At 38.3% G+C, this 17114-nt stretch overlaps 1 protein-coding gene across 1 annotated transcript; it reads left to right on the top strand.

The window, feature by feature from the left end:
* The first annotated feature begins 2095 nt into the window (after window positions 1-2095).
* LOC121768147 (systemin receptor SR160-like) lies at window positions 2096-6095 on the top strand. Its single transcript, XM_042164526.1, has one exon. The coding sequence runs from the start codon at window positions 2307-2309 to the stop codon at window positions 5865-5867; it is 3561 nt and encodes a 1186-aa protein (XP_042020460.1). The 5' UTR covers window positions 2096-2306; the 3' UTR covers window positions 5868-6095.
* Window positions 6096-17114: the final 11019 nt, after the last annotated feature.

The following is a 17114-nucleotide window of genomic DNA, read 5'->3' on the forward strand; positions in this document are numbered from 1 at the left end:
TGCATTGGAGGTGGAAGAATTGCCCGACTGCTTGGAGGGGACAACACTTAAGCGGTCACAAAGGCGGCAGCCCAACACTTATCCTTGAGGCGGTCGCCGACTACCGACTATGGATTTGTCATGCATATTTTGGCGTTGTCGGATCCAACAACGACTTGAACGTGCTCTATTCGTCACCCCTCTTCAATGATGTGATGAATGGTGTAGCACCGACGATCGACTTCACCGTCAACGGAACTACATACCACATGGGTTACTATCTCGCCGATGGTATCTACCCAAGGTGGTCGACTTTCGTGAAGACGCTCAGCAACCCGCACGACCCGAGACGGGTTCTTTTTTGCGCAGTGTCAAGAGTCCGCGCGAAAAGACGTCGAAAGAGCCTTCGAGGTCATTCAAGCCCGATTCAACATTGTGGCTGTGGTACGTGAATAATATAGCCGACATCATGTTCACGTGTATTATCTTACACAACATGATTATAGCCGCGAAGGGCCGAGGGCGGCTAGCTTCTACGACGAGGATGAAGCCGGAAGCTCAACAGCGAGGTCTCCCCCACGCCGAGGTGAGCATACGACGGTTGGCCATAGGATCGAGACAAGGCACACAATGCGCGATACCCGAACCCACAATCAGCTACAAGAAGACCTAATCAAACACATGTGGGCGAAATTCGGCAACGAGTAGTGATTTTTTTAATTTTTAGTATTTTAATTATGTAATTTTTAATTTTTAGGATTTTAATTATGTCATTTTTATTTTATTTGTCATTTGTAATATTATTTAGATTTTTTAATGAATTTTAGTATTATGGAAATGTTTTTGTTAAATTGAATTTTAAATTAATTGTGCTCGTCCTTGCGGAAGAGTATAACTGTTGGTGTTGTGCTCTTGTCAGAGAGCAGACAGAAAAAGTGGGTCCGGGCCCACAACCGTGTCACTAGCAAGAGCACGGTTGTGGATGCTCTTAGCCTAAAAGGATATTAAGTGTGTTTCTATTCCATCATTTCATGCAGTGACTCTTTGCATTTATGAAATATTTATCTTCATCTCTTTTCCTATTTTCTTACTTGAAATATGTGTATTAATACATGGGTTGATTTCATCAATAATTACCATACTATGGTGTGTATCAAATTTATAATAAATTACTAGTATAATTTATCTAAAAATAAACTTTATACTATTATTATTTAGGATTTAATATAATTTTTTAATTATTTTATTCTAGATAATTAGATTTAGGTAACCTTTGATGTCTCATGTGTCTATAGCCAGGGTCAAAATTTTGAAACCTACATTTTTTTTCGTTGAAGCTTACTGCTATTCATTATTTTATTAATTGTAATATTTAATGTGAATGTTAATTCAAAGTGCATACTAATGAGTTGTAGCACAGTTAACAACGCGAAGCTATAGTGACCTTAATGTCATGGGTTCAAACTGCGCCATAGTAATACTCCTGTCATTCCGCAGTAGTTGAGTCATTTAATTTTCTGCACTCGTTTTGTAAAAATGATAGTAATAAATAGTTATAACGGAGAGAAAGTAAAATAAATAACAAAATAAGATAGAAAGAGTCTTATCTATATTATTCTCTCTATTAGTTTACTTTTTCTTCACTTTAATTATTTAGGAGTATCATTATTCTAAAATAATAAAAAAAAATGACTCAACTATGACGGAACAGTGAGAGTATGATTTTTCGAGTTTAAAGGCATAAAAGTATTAATACTAATTTGAGAATATCAATTTTGTAGTTTGGATGAGAGGTATGAGTAGAAGGATGTGGAGACTACATAATTCCAAATCCGAAGTGTAGGTGAAATAGGTAGTGACTGGGGATATGTATAATCTGAAGTCAAAAGTAATGATGGTCCGAGGCCAGTCTGTAATAAAGGTGATGAATTAATCTTAATTACACTTTGAGATCATGAATGAAGACAATTGTAATTAAAGTCACCCAACGGAATCTACATTTAAAATAGACACTTCCATCCATTCTCAATCACACGTACGCCTCTCTCTCTCTCTCTCTCTCTCTCTCTGTAAATACAAGCATGTGATTGAACAGCTGTGTGTCTTCAACTAAACAATCATCACTATATATCTCTCTCTTACCATCCTAAACTTCCCCTTTTGACTCCTAACATTTCACCTCTTCTCTCTCCTTATCTTCACTTTCACTTTCACTTTCTGCATTCTCCCTCCCTCCCTCCCTTACCAATGGGAGAACAGAAGCAAGTTTGCAGCTCATAAACTGCTAATTAACCCCAATTTCCCCCCATTAAAACCCTTCCTTCAAAATGAAACCAGATACTAATCTCTTCCTTCTCTTCCTCCTCCTCCTCCTCCCCCTCTCCTCCGCCGCCGACAACCGCGACTCCCACGACCTAATCTCTTTCAAAAATGCCCTCCCCAACCCAAACCAGCTCAGCACATGGCAGCCCAACGCCTCCCCCTGCAACTTCCCCGGCGTCTCCTGCAACAACAACTCCCGCGTCTCCGCCCTCGACCTCTCCAATCACCACCTCGACACCGACTTCTCCGCCCTCGCCGCCTTCCTCCTCCCCCTCCAAACCCTCCAATCCCTCAATTTGCATAACTCCAACATCTCCGGCTCCATTTCTAAATTCTCCTGCTCCGCCGCCCTGATTTCGTTAGATCTCTCTCAGAACTCCATCTCCGGCCAAATCTCCGACCTGGCCAGCCTCGCCGCCTGCTCCTCCCTCGCCTCCCTCAACCTCTCCGCCAACTCAATCAACCAATCCCCCCACTCTCCCCCACGCGCCGCCGCGTTTCCCTCCCTCAAAACCCTCGATCTCTCCCACAACAACATCTCCGGCGACTCCTCCGCCGCGTGGCTGCTCTCCGCCGCCGCATTCCCCTCCCTCCAGCAATTGTCCCTCCAATTCAACAAGCTCGCCGGAATCCTCCCCGAACTCAGCTCCAAAAATCTCGCCTATTTGGATCTCACCAAAAACAACATCTCCGGAAATTTCCCCAAAATCGGCGACTGCTCGAGCTTGCAGCACCTCGATTTGTCCTCCAACAGATTCTCCGGGGAGGTCGGAATCTCCCTTTCTTCATGCTCGAAGCTCACCTTCCTCAATTTAACCGACAACCACCTCACCGGAGCTCTCCCCGTCCTCCCCTCCGCCACTTTGCAGTATCTCTACCTCCAGCAAAACGACTTCCAAGGCGTCGTTTCGTCGTCTCTCTCCGATTCCTGCTCCACTCTGATTCAATTGGATCTCTCCTTCAACAATTTCACCGGCTCCTTGCCGGAAACCCTCGCGGAATGCTCTGGTCTAACTCATCTCAGCGCCTCCAACAACAACTTATCCGGCGAATTGCCTGTCGACACGCTTCTTAAATTGACGAATTTGAGTAATCTGCAGCTTTCCTTCAACAATTTCGTCGGAAATTTACCAGATTCCTTCTCAAAGCTGCAGTCTTTGGAGGTTTTGGATGTGAGTTCCAACAATGTGTCTGGATTAATTCCTGCTGGGCTGTGCAGCGGAAGTGGTACCAGCAGCTTGAGGGTGTTGTACCTTCAAAACAACATGTTCACAGGTACAATCCCTCAAAGCCTGAGCAACTGTTCAAATTTGGAGTCACTTGATCTAAGCTTCAATTATCTCAGCGGCACAATTCCTGCTAGTTTGGGTTCTTTGTCCAAGTTGAAAGATGTTATTCTGTGGTTGAATCAACTCCATGGTGAAATCTCACAAGAGTTTATGTATCTGCAGAGTTTGGAGAATCTGATTCTTGATTTCAATGATTTGAGTGGCTTGATCCCTTCTAGCCTTAGCAACTGCACTAGGTTGAACTGGATTTCGTTGTCCAATAACCATCTCTCCGGTGAGATACCATCCTCGTTGGGGCAGCTACGCAACCTAGCTATCTTGAAGCTCGGCAACAACTCCTTGTCCGGGAGCATCCCGGGCGAGTTGGGCGATTGCCAGAGCTTGATTTGGTTGGATTTGAACACAAACTCTCTCAATGGCCCAATCCCGCCTGCTCTGTTCAAGCAGTCGGGCAACATTGCTCAGGCCGTGCTAACGGGGAAGAGCTACGTGTACATCAAGAACGATGGGAGCAAGCAGTGCCATGGCGCTGGCAACTTGCTCGAGTTTGGGGGGATTAGGGCTGAGCAGCTGAATAGGATCTCGACTAGGCACCCGTGCAATTTCACCAGGGTGTATAAGGGCATCACCCAGCCCACGTTTAACCACAATGGATCGATGATCTTTCTTGATGTTTCGTATAATAAGCTGGAGGGGAGCATACCTAAGGAGCTAGGGACGATGTACTACTTGTCGATCTTGAATATGGGGCACAATGATATCTCTGGCCCGATCCCTCAGGAGCTTGGGCATTTGAAGAATGTAGCCATTCTCGATCTGTCTTACAATAGGCTGAATGGCACGATCCCACAGTCGTTGACAGGGCTCACGTTGCTCGGGGATATTGATCTGTCGAACAATTATCTTTCTGGGATTATACCTGAATCAGCGCCCTTTGACACGTTCCCAGATTACAGATTTGGTAACAATTCAGGGCTGTGTGGGTACCCTTTGCCTCGGTGTGGGGGCGAGGTGGGGGCTGCGGGGAGCTCGGGCCAGCATCCTAAATCGCGTAGGAAGCAAGCGAGCCTTGCAGGGAGTGTGGCGATAGGGTTGTTGTTTTCGTTGTTTTGCATATTTGGTTTGGTTATTGTGGCTGTGGAGACTAAGAAGCGGAGGAGGAAGAAGGAGGCGGCTCTCGAGGCGTACATGGAGAACCACTCAAACTCGGCCACGTTGCAGAGCAACTGGAAGCTTAGCGCGAAGGATGCGCTGAGCATCAACCTCGCCACATTTGAGAAGCCATTGAGAAAGCTGACCTTCGCTGATCTCTTGGAGGCCACGAACGGGTTCCACAATGACACGTTGATAGGGTCCGGTGGCTTCGGAGACGTGTACAAGGCGCAGCTCAAGGATGGGAGTGTCGTCGCCATCAAGAAGCTGATACATGTGAGCGGGCAGGGCGACCGGGAGTTCACGGCGGAGATGGAGACTATCGGGAAGATCAAGCACCGGAACCTTGTTCCGTTACTAGGTTACTGCAGGGTGGGTGACGAGCGCCTCCTCGTGTACGAGTACATGAAGTACGGGAGCCTCGAGGATGTGCTCCACGACCGGAGGAAGGCCGGGATCAGCCTCAACTGGTCCGCGAGGAGGAAGATCGCGATTGGGGCGGCCCGGGGGCTGGCGTTCCTCCACCACAACTGCATCCCGCACATCATCCACCGGGACATGAAGTCGAGCAACGTGCTCCTCGACGAGAATCTCGAGGCTAGGGTGTCGGATTTCGGGATGGCGAGGCTGATGAGCGCAATGGACACGCATTTGAGTGTGAGCACGCTGGCTGGCACCCCGGGGTACGTGCCCCCAGAGTACTACCAGAGCTTCCGTTGCTCGACCAAGGGCGACGTCTACAGCTACGGGGTCGTGCTGCTCGAGCTCCTCACCGGGAGGAAGCCCACAGACTCCCCCGACTTCGGGGACAACAACCTCGTTGGGTGGGTGAAGCTCGTTGCCAAGACTAAAGTTAGCGACGTCTTCGACCCGCTCCTTCTCAAGGAGGATCCGAGCCTTGAAATCGAGCTGCTGCAGCATCTGACGGTTGCGTGCTCGTGCCTGGAAGACCGCCCGTGGAAGCGGCCCACGATCATCCAGGTCATGGCCATGTTCAAGGAGATCCAGGCAGGGTCGGGGCTCGACTCGACGTCCTCCATCGCCATAGACGACGACGCCTTCACCGCCATCGAAGGGGTGGGGATGAGCATCAAGGAAGGCAATGAGCTCAGCAAGCATTTGTGATGTTTCAATGGATTCTTTGTGGAGATGCTGATTCAAAATGCCTCTCAAAAATTTTCCCCTCAAGAAAATGGTATAGACTTGTACTTGTGCCTGAGATTGTTGTACCTAGTTAGTAGCTGAAAAAAAAATCTTGTTATTACACATAAAAAAGGGATGTTGTTTAACTTGTAACAAATGTTGTACAGATATAGTTTGAGTTTGTTATGAATCATTTTACATTTTTCATAACTTTTCTTTTTGTCTGAAAACACATCAGTTTTTGGTTTTGCAGTTTTTTAGATTTCTCTGACCTCACTGTGATAGTGACCAAGTGTGGATGGTGATTTTTGGAACTTTCTTTCATCAGATCACATTCAGTATTATTCACCTCCAGAAATATTTATTTTTTAGTTAATTATTGTACTTATTTTATTAATAGTTTATTGAGGAAGGGTTGAAATTTGAATAAATGTGAAAATGTGTCTGCTATTTCTTACATGCATGGAAGTCACACATCAAATCCTTTCATTTAAAACTGGGAAATTGTAGGTCCATTTCTCATGCTTGACAACTGTAATGTCCAGCTATTTTTCACAAAATTCATGTGTATATAAATTATAAATATAGATTTTTTTTTGTTTTCCCAAACAGGGTGTATCATTATCCAATAATTGTTGAGAGATAAGAAAAGGCTTAGTCCCTTGACTAGTCAAATCTTTTTTATGTGAATAAAATAATATGGAGCATTTAATAATTAGGGATCATAATGGTGGAATGTCAAGGTAAATTAGTGTTTTAAAAAAATTAAAGGCTAAAGTAAATGTGATTATAAATGGGACAAATAATAATCATTTCACATATGCCATCATTTGTTTTGGAAAAAAGAAGGGAAAAAATCTCAATTGATTCAACTTTCAGAAGATATATTGTGCACTCATTTAGTGATTCTCTAGCTAGTACCTAACTTTCATTTTCTTGAAAGTAATCTTTGATAAGAAATATTTTTCTTTTTTGTAAGATTCACTTTTGGGAAGATACCATATGACATATGTACTCATTTTCTTGGAATACAATTTGTCATCATATCTAGACATGCCCACGGTTCGTAAACCGGCGGTTCCGGTTCAGAACCGCCGGTTCCGGTTTCGAGAAATGTGGAACCGGAACCGAACTGTGAGGCTATTTCACGGTTCCGGTTTCGGTTCAAAAACCGGCGGTTCCGGTTCCGAACCGTCGGTTTTCCGCTTATTTTTTTACGGTTTTTCACGGTTCCGAACCGCCGGTTTCCGGCGGTTTTCGCGGTTCCGCCTAGATTTTACGGTTTTCCGACGGTTTTCACGGTTCCGGTTTGGAACCGGCGGTTCCGGCACGGTTTCGGTTCGTAAAATCTGGAACCGGAACTGGAACCGGCCCGCGGTTCAAAATACAGCGGTTCCGGTTCAAGAAAAAAAGTCACGGTTCCACAGTTAACCGCCGGAACTGAAAACCTTGGGCATCTCTAATCATATCCCAACACTACTTTTAAGATTAGTGAGTGGTCCTTCACAAAATTATTATTGATTATGGAGTAGATTGTATTTTTATATAATTTTGTTTTGTTTGTTTCTTTTTTAGTGTGTGTGCGCGTGTGCATGCGCATGTGCACGTGTAGTCTTCCTTGAAGACTATGCAATCCGCAAAGCAAGGTTGGGTGCTCTATTACCAATAAAAGTGCACATTTTCACCTTAAAGTTATCAACATCAAACTCAATAAAGTCCAATTCTATGTCCTAACCCTTAACTCATTAATTGAGTATAACAACTATGAATTTAATAGTAGTATATTTGATTTGATATTACTATTATTTATTTGCTTTCAACTATGTCACTTCGAAACCAACTGTATTGTTTCTGCGGGCTGTTTATTTGTTAATTATGTAGATGAGTACACTTCTATCCATTATTGATATTTATTCAAAAAAAATTGATTATATTTATTATTATTAAACAACATTTTAATAATATAGTACTTGTATTTGAATTTTTGGTATGAAATCACAACCTACCTAAACCGCACCATGCATAAAAGGGAGGAGAGCACGAATTTTGGAAATTTCATGCATTCGTATGACCATACTATATATAGTCTTCATTTTGCAAATTATTTATATAATACCTATTGAATTAAAATATTCCATAGTGTTCAATTCCAAGAGTGGACCCTGTATAAAAAAGTCCAACAATCTCATAGTTTCAATGCATCAAGGCACAAACTATTCTATCCTTATTAATGCCTGCCCACTTGGTTTCAAAATATTTGTAATTTAAGAATTTCAAGATTTGTCCTCATCTCTTCAACACATTTCATGGATCACCCATTTAATTATTTTTATTTAATTTTATTATTTTCATCCTTTTTTCCTTATTTTCCGAGCAAAACTTGAAAATAGATGCTGCGTCCACCAAAAGTTGTAGGAGTATACATTAGCACCAAATATATTTATAGTGAAAAAACAAACATAATCTAAGAAAAAACGATAGTTATATAGTAAAAAAAATGCTTCACTTTCACTCAACCAAACAATTTTTACAATGCAAACCTAATTAAATGTGGACACCTAATTAAACATATTCCTGCAAATACAGCTGTGCTTGTTTCTTCATCTCTCCAACTCCATGATTAAATAATTGCAGTTTGTTCCCTTATTCAGTTTGCATTATTGATTTTATAACTATCCAGTTGTTATCTAATATATAATTTTGTTTTTTGCTTAGTAACACAAATATACGTTTATTATATTAGATCTCAAAATAAAAATTAATATAAATTTCCTTTACTTAATTCATAGCCAACTAGACAAATCTCCCACCAAACCGTTACTACTCAATTCACAAATCAATTTTTTTTAGAACTATTTGAAACATTTTTTTAATGAGTCCCATCACATGTGAGTTACTACAATTTAATGCAACTATCTATTAGTTATCTTTCATTTAATCAGAGAAGTATGTGGCATACGGATATCCTAATTTACGTACAAAATTAGTACTACTACTAATAATATACTATCAACTAATTATTCCCTTTATTTTTAATCAAGTATGAATTATAAATAATTAAATCTCTTAACCATGGTGGAGTTGTCTCTTGAACTGGTTTTTATGTACTGTGAAAAAAAAGGTGAGGTACCATTTTTATAATTTAAAAATGTGGGATTTATAGATTGTGGGTATCATTTTTATTGGAGTAATAGTTTTAGGTAAACACATAAATTAGTAATTAGTAGTAGTATTAAAACTTTTCTGTCCGAAGTAGAGAGCTACCAAATCTCTTCAATTATTCAAATGAATGTCATTCGTTTTAATATTCTCAAATAGAGAAATGTCTAACAATGAAATGTATGTGTGTACGTAGACAAATACACCAAAAAACAAGTGCATGTAGGCCACTATGTTGTCTCACGCACTGAAATTGATCTCTTATTGATTGAAAACGATTCTTTAAAATTGTTAATATTAATCGATTATCTTTAATCTAATGTAAGTAAAATTCAGACTTTCTTTTACTGCAATTTTTTAAATAAAGTATTAGCCTAATTAATCGTTTAGAATATAAGGTAGATTTGCCCCAAGTCTGGAAATGGTTAGACAATTTTTCTTTTGCAAAATTATAAAAGTGGGAGAGAGTGATTTGTCCCTTCAAAACTTTTTAGTGAAAAATCACAGTATTTTGCCAGCCAATTTTGTCGTCGATCCTATCACTCATCCACACATTCTGTATATATATGATAATTAAAATAAATGTGATGAGTGTCGTGAAATAGACATGACTCGAAATATCAGTGAAGTTCAAACTCATTAATAATTTGGTCTCCCTCTAAATAATATTTATGGTTATCATAAAGTTGTAATCGACACGTGGACGTCATCAAACCTCAAATTATAGTTTATCAAGTGAATATAGACAAGATTAAGGTACACAACATTTCAGTAAAAAAAATATAAACACGTATTAGGCATAGGGTGATTAAATATTTCTGTTAAAAGTAATGATTTATATGTGGCAATGTAAAATAAACTAAAATTATGAATTTGGTTATAGTATTCGCTTGCTAAAATCCAAGAAAAAAAGAACTTGTAAAGGTTTGACGGTTTAATTAGGCCTTTTAAATAAAAAGAAAGGAGTATAAATTATTTTCATAGTTTGAATGTTCTACTAGTACGTACCCAAATGATAATTTTATAAGTTGATTCGGAGTAAGAACAAAAATTACAATCATTGGAAGCAAAAATTGGGCTCTTATAATTCAAAGTTCTAAAAGTTATTTCGAAATTTGAAAATTAAAACTTCAAACAAACTTGTGAGACACATGATGAAATTATTTGTACAATTGCATCTATTATAATATCCACGTAGGAATAAGGGGTATAAATTTGCCCCTAATTTTTTATATATTATTATACAATTGCTAATTATTTATCATAATTCAAATAAAAAATAAAATCGATATTCTGATGTACAGTTGCATACTGATGATCACTCAATAAACACACAACACAAACTGCACGTTCTCTTGGTCATGTAATTCTTCTAAAAAATATACCACACTAATTTTATCCCACGACATATAATTTCACATTATAAAATATTAAATATATGTCGAAATATCAAAATTTTCGAATTTAAAAAAAAAAAAAACTAAAACGCGTTGCATCGTCTACGCCATCGTCCGCGTCGCCCACAGTGGACGGACGATGCCCTATCGTCCGCGCTTCATCCGCGGACTAAGCGTCAGGCACGGACGGCGCATCGTCAGTAGTCCGCGGAGCCACAGTGGCGGACGATAGCGCGCTCGATGCTGTGGAAGCTATCAAATATTAATAAATTTTGAAAACAAAAAAAAACACGAATTTAGAAGAGGGGCCAAACAGGCCATAAATCTTTTGTAAACCGGTAAAAGCATGATTGTCCTCCAAGCGGTCCCAAAAATCAATCTCAGCCGTTGGATTCAGCGCACGGGGGGCCCGCGGAATGCAATACATGAGCGCGTGCGTACTCGATCACTCTCTGGTTTTGATGTGTCGCGCCACGTCATCATCGGGCTAGAATATTTGGGAGACACATGGGGTTTACAGTTCTGTGGGGCCCCATCGATTATTTCTAAAATTATTATAAATTCGGAAATAAGAAAAGAATATGCGAATCATCTAATTTGATGGACTCTTAACGAATTCTCAGACACATTAGGTGACGTGACATTTATAACTTCCTTTTTTATTTTATTTTTTTATATTTTGGATTAATGCTGAATAAATGCATTAATTTGATTATTTAAGTTTCTTTTCGATAATTTCCCTTTTGTAGAAAAAATGGGTGGGTGGTTGTTACATTTTTATCTATGTACTCCTCTCCCTCAAAATGCCATATTTGTGGAGTATATAATTTTAGGATATGTTATCTTGTGTGTTAAATGAAAAGGAAAATATAATTTTTATATTAATATAAGAGGATTTTTAAAAAATATAGAAATCCAACATCTATAATAGGATAACCTAAAAAGAAAAACATACCATAAAGACCGAAGTAATATTATAAATTTATTTAAAAAATTAACATTAACCTTAAAATAGCCCGAAAATATGTCAAAGATTGCGATTTAAATGGTCATTCTAAATCCCTTTTAAGAGGTTCCACAAAGAATGAAAAAAATTCACCAATTAACTATCCCCTCCAATTTTATACTCCATTCATCCACGAAAAATAGTCCAATTTTGTCAATTTGAGATGTTCACAAAAAATAGTTTTATTTCTAAATATGAAAAGTTTTCTTTCTCATACTTTATCCACTTTTTTCTCTCAATCTCTCTTTACTTTACCTACTTTTCACCTTCTCTCTTACTTTACTAATTCCTCATTAAAACTGTGCCGTCCAAAAATGAGACTATTTTTTGTGGACGGAGGGAGTATTCTGCATGCAAATTATTGGTACTAGTACTATTTTTCAAAGAGGAATTAGTTAGGTTAGGACCATTAGGTTTTAGTATATTTCTAAATTGTAAAAAATAGTGGTTTTCAATATAAACATGTGTTTGCATAAATTAAACTATATAACCTCAGTTATATTAAGACCATCCACAATACTAGAGGTGGAAAAGGGGTCGGACCGCACCTAGGGTTCGGCCCGGGGCTGCAACATTCAGTGGTGAAACCAGAATTTTACGATGGGGCCCAAGTCACCGTTACTCGCTTCGTCTGCGAATTGGAGTTCCATTTTTTCATTTAGTCCGTCCGCGAATAGGAGCCCCGATTCACTTTTACTATAAATGGTAATAGGGTCTCACATTCCACTAACTTATTCCACTCACATTCATTTAAAATTATTATATACAAGTGGAACCCATATCCACTAACTTTAGGATGTTTTATTTTGTGCGTTAAATGAAAAGAAAAATATAAATTTTATATTAATATAAAAGGATTTTTTAAAAAAGATAGAAATGTGACAATTTTAATAGGATAAACTAAAAAGAAAAATATACCTTAGAGAGTCCCATTATAGCTAATCCACTCCTTATTGTCGAACCGCAGAACCATACCAAATTAGGGTTTTTAATCTAGTTTTATATGGATGAGATGCGCAAATTTATAAATTGTTTTCGTCTTCATCACGAGCCTATTTTAATTCATCCCAGGGTAAATAAGTCATACTAACATATTACGAAGATTTAACTTCATTCTAGAATATATTACTTCATTCTAGTAGGTTTGTACTTCATTCCAATAGGATTATTACTTCATTCCAGTACGTAAAGGCGGTTTCACCTTCGTGTAACATTGTCAATCACCGCCGCCATGATGCTGAAAAAAATGGAATGATAGCGTAATTGAATGGTGTAATAAGCAAATGGAATGATGTCATAAACTATTTGAATGAAGTATGTGTAGAAGGTCAAGTATGTGTAGAAGCATTTGAAATCCTACTGGAATGAAGTAAAAAAACCTTTTCCAATGAGGTAATAACGTTTCTGAATGACGTAATAAACCTACTGGAATAAATTGCATTTTTTAAAGTGAATAAAGTAAAAACCCAGGTCGATGAATCCAAATGAAACTCGTGTTGAATCATTTCAAAACCTGCTGGAAGTAAGTAAAGACATACTATAGTTTTAAGGTATTACGTACCGGAATGAAGTAAAATGGGCTTGTAATGAAGACCGAAATAATTTACACAGCAACGCATCTCGTCAAAAAAACTAGATCTAATGACCCAAATTTGGTCTCTAGTTCGGTCTTTAAAATTGGTTCAACATTGATCACAACCATAAAAACCGAAGTAGTATTATAAATTTATTTACAAAATTAACAATAACCTTAAAATAGCCAGAAAATATGTCAAAGACAGCTATTTAAATGGTCACTCTAGATCCCTTCTAAGAGGTCCCACAAAGAATGAAAAAAATTCACCAATTAACTATCCCCTCCTATACTCCATTCATCCAAGAAAAATAGTCCAATTTTGTCAATTTGGGATGTTCATAAAAAATAATCCTATTTTTAAATATGGAAAGTTTTATTTCTCATACTTTATCCACTTTTTCTCTCAATCTCTCTTTACTTTACCTATGTTTCATCTTCTCTCTTACTTTACTAATTCCACATTAAAATCGTGTCGTCCACAAATGAGACTATTTTTTGTGGACGGGAGAAGTATTCTACATGCAAATTATTGGTACTAGTACTGTTTTTTAAAAAGGAATTAGTTAGGTTAGGACCATTAGGTTTTAGTATATTTCTAAATTGTCAAAAAATAGTGGTTTACGATTTAAACACGTGTTTGCATAAATTAAACTATATAATCTCAGTTATATTAAGACCATCCACAATGCTAGAGGTGGAAGAGGGGTCGGACTGCAGCTGGGGTCCGGTCTGGGGCTGCAACGTTCAATGGTGAAGCCAAAATTTTACGATATGGGCCCAAGTCACCGTTACTCCCTTCGTCCGCGGATTGGGGTCCCATTTTTCCATTTACTCCGTCCGCGAATAGGAGTCGAGGTTCACTTTTACATAAATGGTAATAGGGTCCGACATTCCACTAACTTATTCCACTCACATGTCATTGAAAATTATTATATACAAGTGGGACCCATATTTCACTAATTTTTTCCACTCACTTTTCTTAACATTTCTTAAAACTCGTGCCGCCAAGGAATGAGAATCCTAATGGCGGACGGAGGGAGTAATAGTTATATAGGGTCCATTCGATGTCATCGGTGACATCGGAAACTCGAAATAATAATATTTAATATTTTTAATTTTTGTGTAAGAATAATATAGATGAAAATAATTTTCAATTATTGGAGTGACAAAGATTTAAAACTAACATAATTAGTGGGGTAAAAGAGAGCAAACATAAATTATGTTCTAAGAATAGAAAGTAGAGAGAGTTAGTATTTACATATTAAAAAGAGAAAAAAAAACTAGCAAATATATAAGAAAAGAATTATGTTGCGGAGAGATTCGAACATGTGACAGTTGGGTCACCAAACAACATCTCGAGCCAACTGCGCCAGAGACTCTATACTTGTATTGTAGTTTGCATGTATTATATATAGGCAATCGAAAAATTGATGGGGGGACGAGGGCTCCCCCTGGCCCCAACATGGCTTCGCCACTGGCGGCGTTGGAGGTGGCGTGGTCGGGGGCTGGGCCGCAAATAGTTTTGTTTTTTGTTTTTTTAATTTTTTAGGAAATGCTGTTTTTGAATTTTTAGGGCTTGTAATTTTTAATTTTTAGGGTTTGTAATTTTAAATTTTTCGAATAAATAATGAATTTTTGCGTGTTATAATTGTTCCACGCATTAAATTTATGATTAAAATAGTTAGGAGTTGTTGTGAATATTGCAATTTAATGTTTGTGGCCTAGATGGGATTCTATAAAATGAGGAGAATGATGATGTGGCAGAGACTTAAATTTTGGCCCAAAACGTAGTTGTGGATGCCCTAGACTGAGCTACTTCATGACAAGATTATTCTTCACATTTTTCTTCTATTAATAATAATACTCTCTCCGTCTCCAAAGAGTATGAACTATTTCTTTTTTCGTCCGTCCCTTAAGAGTATGAACTTTCTAATTTTGAAAAATTCAAACAACATACTACCCCTACACATCATTTTATTTACAACTTATACCATTACCATTAACACTTATATTATTCTAATAATGTGGACCCCACTCTCCACTAATATTATTTCCACTATCATCTCGCTCTCGCTCTCTCTCTCTTTCTTACTTTTCCCTTTATTTATTAAAATCCGTGTTGAACCCAAAATTCATACTCTTTGGGGACGAAGGGAGTAAAACTTTACCCAACCACGTCCGTAAAGAGTATTAGGGGTGAGCAGAAAAACCGAAAATCGAATATCCGAACCAAACCAAACCGAAAATTTGAAATTCAGTTCGGTTTTTCACTTCGGTTCAGTTTTAAAAATATATAATTTTCGGTTTTTCGGTTCGGTCCGGTTTTGGCGAAAACCAAACTATATTTTTGAATATAATATTATATATATATTCTATTTATTTAATATATTATATATAATACTTCCTCCGTCCCCAAAGAATATGCACTTTGGGTTCGGCACGGGTTTTATGTTCGGTTTTTGGTTATTCGGCGAAAAACCGAATAACCAAATAACCGAACTATATTTTAAATATAATATTATATAGGTATATATTATATTTATTTAATATATTATATATAATACTCACTCCGTCCCCAAATAATATGCACTTTGGTAAAGGAAGAGAGAGGTAGAAAGAAAAAAGTAATTAAAGTATTGTTAGTGGTGAATGGATCTCACCTCTTTAGAAAGAAATGACTTTTCGAAATTAGAAAGTGCATATTATTGTTAGACGGACTAATAAGGAAAGAATGCATATTTTTATGGGACGGAGGGAGTATACATTATATATATTCTATTAATTTTATATTATATATATATTATGTTATATAAAATAAAATATACTATATAGTATATTAATATATACTCCCTCCGTCTGTTAAATATTGTCCAGTTTTACCATTTCAGTCCGTCCGTGAAATATTGTCCATTTTGCTTTTTACCTTTTTTTTGTTAATGGACCCCACTCAACTCACTCATTACACTCACATTCTATTATAAAAATAATATATAAATATGGGACCTACATTCCACTAACTTTTTCCACTCACTTTCCTTTACATTTCTTAAAACCCGTGCCAAGTCAAATTTGGACAATATTTCATGTACGGAAGGAGTATATGTGTTTTTTTTGGTTTTTTCATAAAATTTTGGTTTTTTCGGTTAGGTTCGGTTTTTTATGTTCGTTTTTTTGGGTTCGGTTCGGTTTGAGTTTTGAACTAAATTTGGTTTTTCAATTTTGGTTCGTTTTAGGCAAAAAATCGAACGAAACCCGAATGCTCGCCCCTAAAGAGTATAACGTATTCGTATTATATTCTAAATTGATTAATGTTAGATGATACTCTTCGTAAATAAGCTATTTCAAGTCACAAATCACAAACATAGTTAGAGCATCCACAACCGTGCTCTTGCCAGCGGCACGGTTGTGGGCCCGGCCCCGGGCGGTACTATTCATGCCTGCTCTCTGGCAAGAGCACAACACCCACAACTGTGCTCTTCCGCAAGGACGAGCACAATTAATATAAAATTCAATTAAACAATAACATTTCCATAATATTAAAATCCATTTAAAAACCATAATAAATATTACAAATTACAAATAAAATTAAAAAATACATAATTAAACTCCTTAAAATTAAAAATTACATAATTAAAATCCTAAAAATTAAAAATTACATAATTAAACTCCTAATAAGACTACGCATCCGGCGGGATCAACCCCAATTATTTTTGGAGACCTTTTATCATGGTCTCGTGTGTTTCAAGTTGCGTGGGGGTCATAGATGACCTATCGGCCATATTGAGTTGGCTTAAGAGCATCCACAGCGAGTTGTTCGGGGGTGGAGGTGGCACATAGGGAGCGGGAGCGGCTTCGGGAGTGGCTTCGGGAGTCGAGCCGCGACGACGGTGGGCCGCCGCCTTCTTCCTTCCTTGGGGGCGGCGTTTGGAACCGCTTGGTCCGGCGTCGGGGCTACCCAAGTTAGCTCCGGCGAGTTGGCTAGCCACTTCTTCCGAGCCGGAGTCGGATAGGACTACCGACCTTGATCGTTTGGAGGAGCCGCTAGAGGAGGATGTTATGCCTCCCTTATACTTCGGGTGCGTCCGCGTCTC

This window comes from Salvia splendens, chromosome 15, assembly GCF_004379255.2.
Source record: "Salvia splendens isolate huo1 chromosome 15, SspV2, whole genome shotgun sequence".
In the NCBI taxonomy this organism is placed as follows: Eukaryota; Viridiplantae; Streptophyta; class Magnoliopsida; order Lamiales; family Lamiaceae; genus Salvia; species Salvia splendens.

Excerpts from the sequence above, each read along its gene's own strand:
- LOC121768147 (XM_042164526.1), top strand. The coding sequence starts at position 2,307 with ATGAAACCAGATACTAATCTCTTCCTTCTCTTCCTCCTCCTCCTCCTC.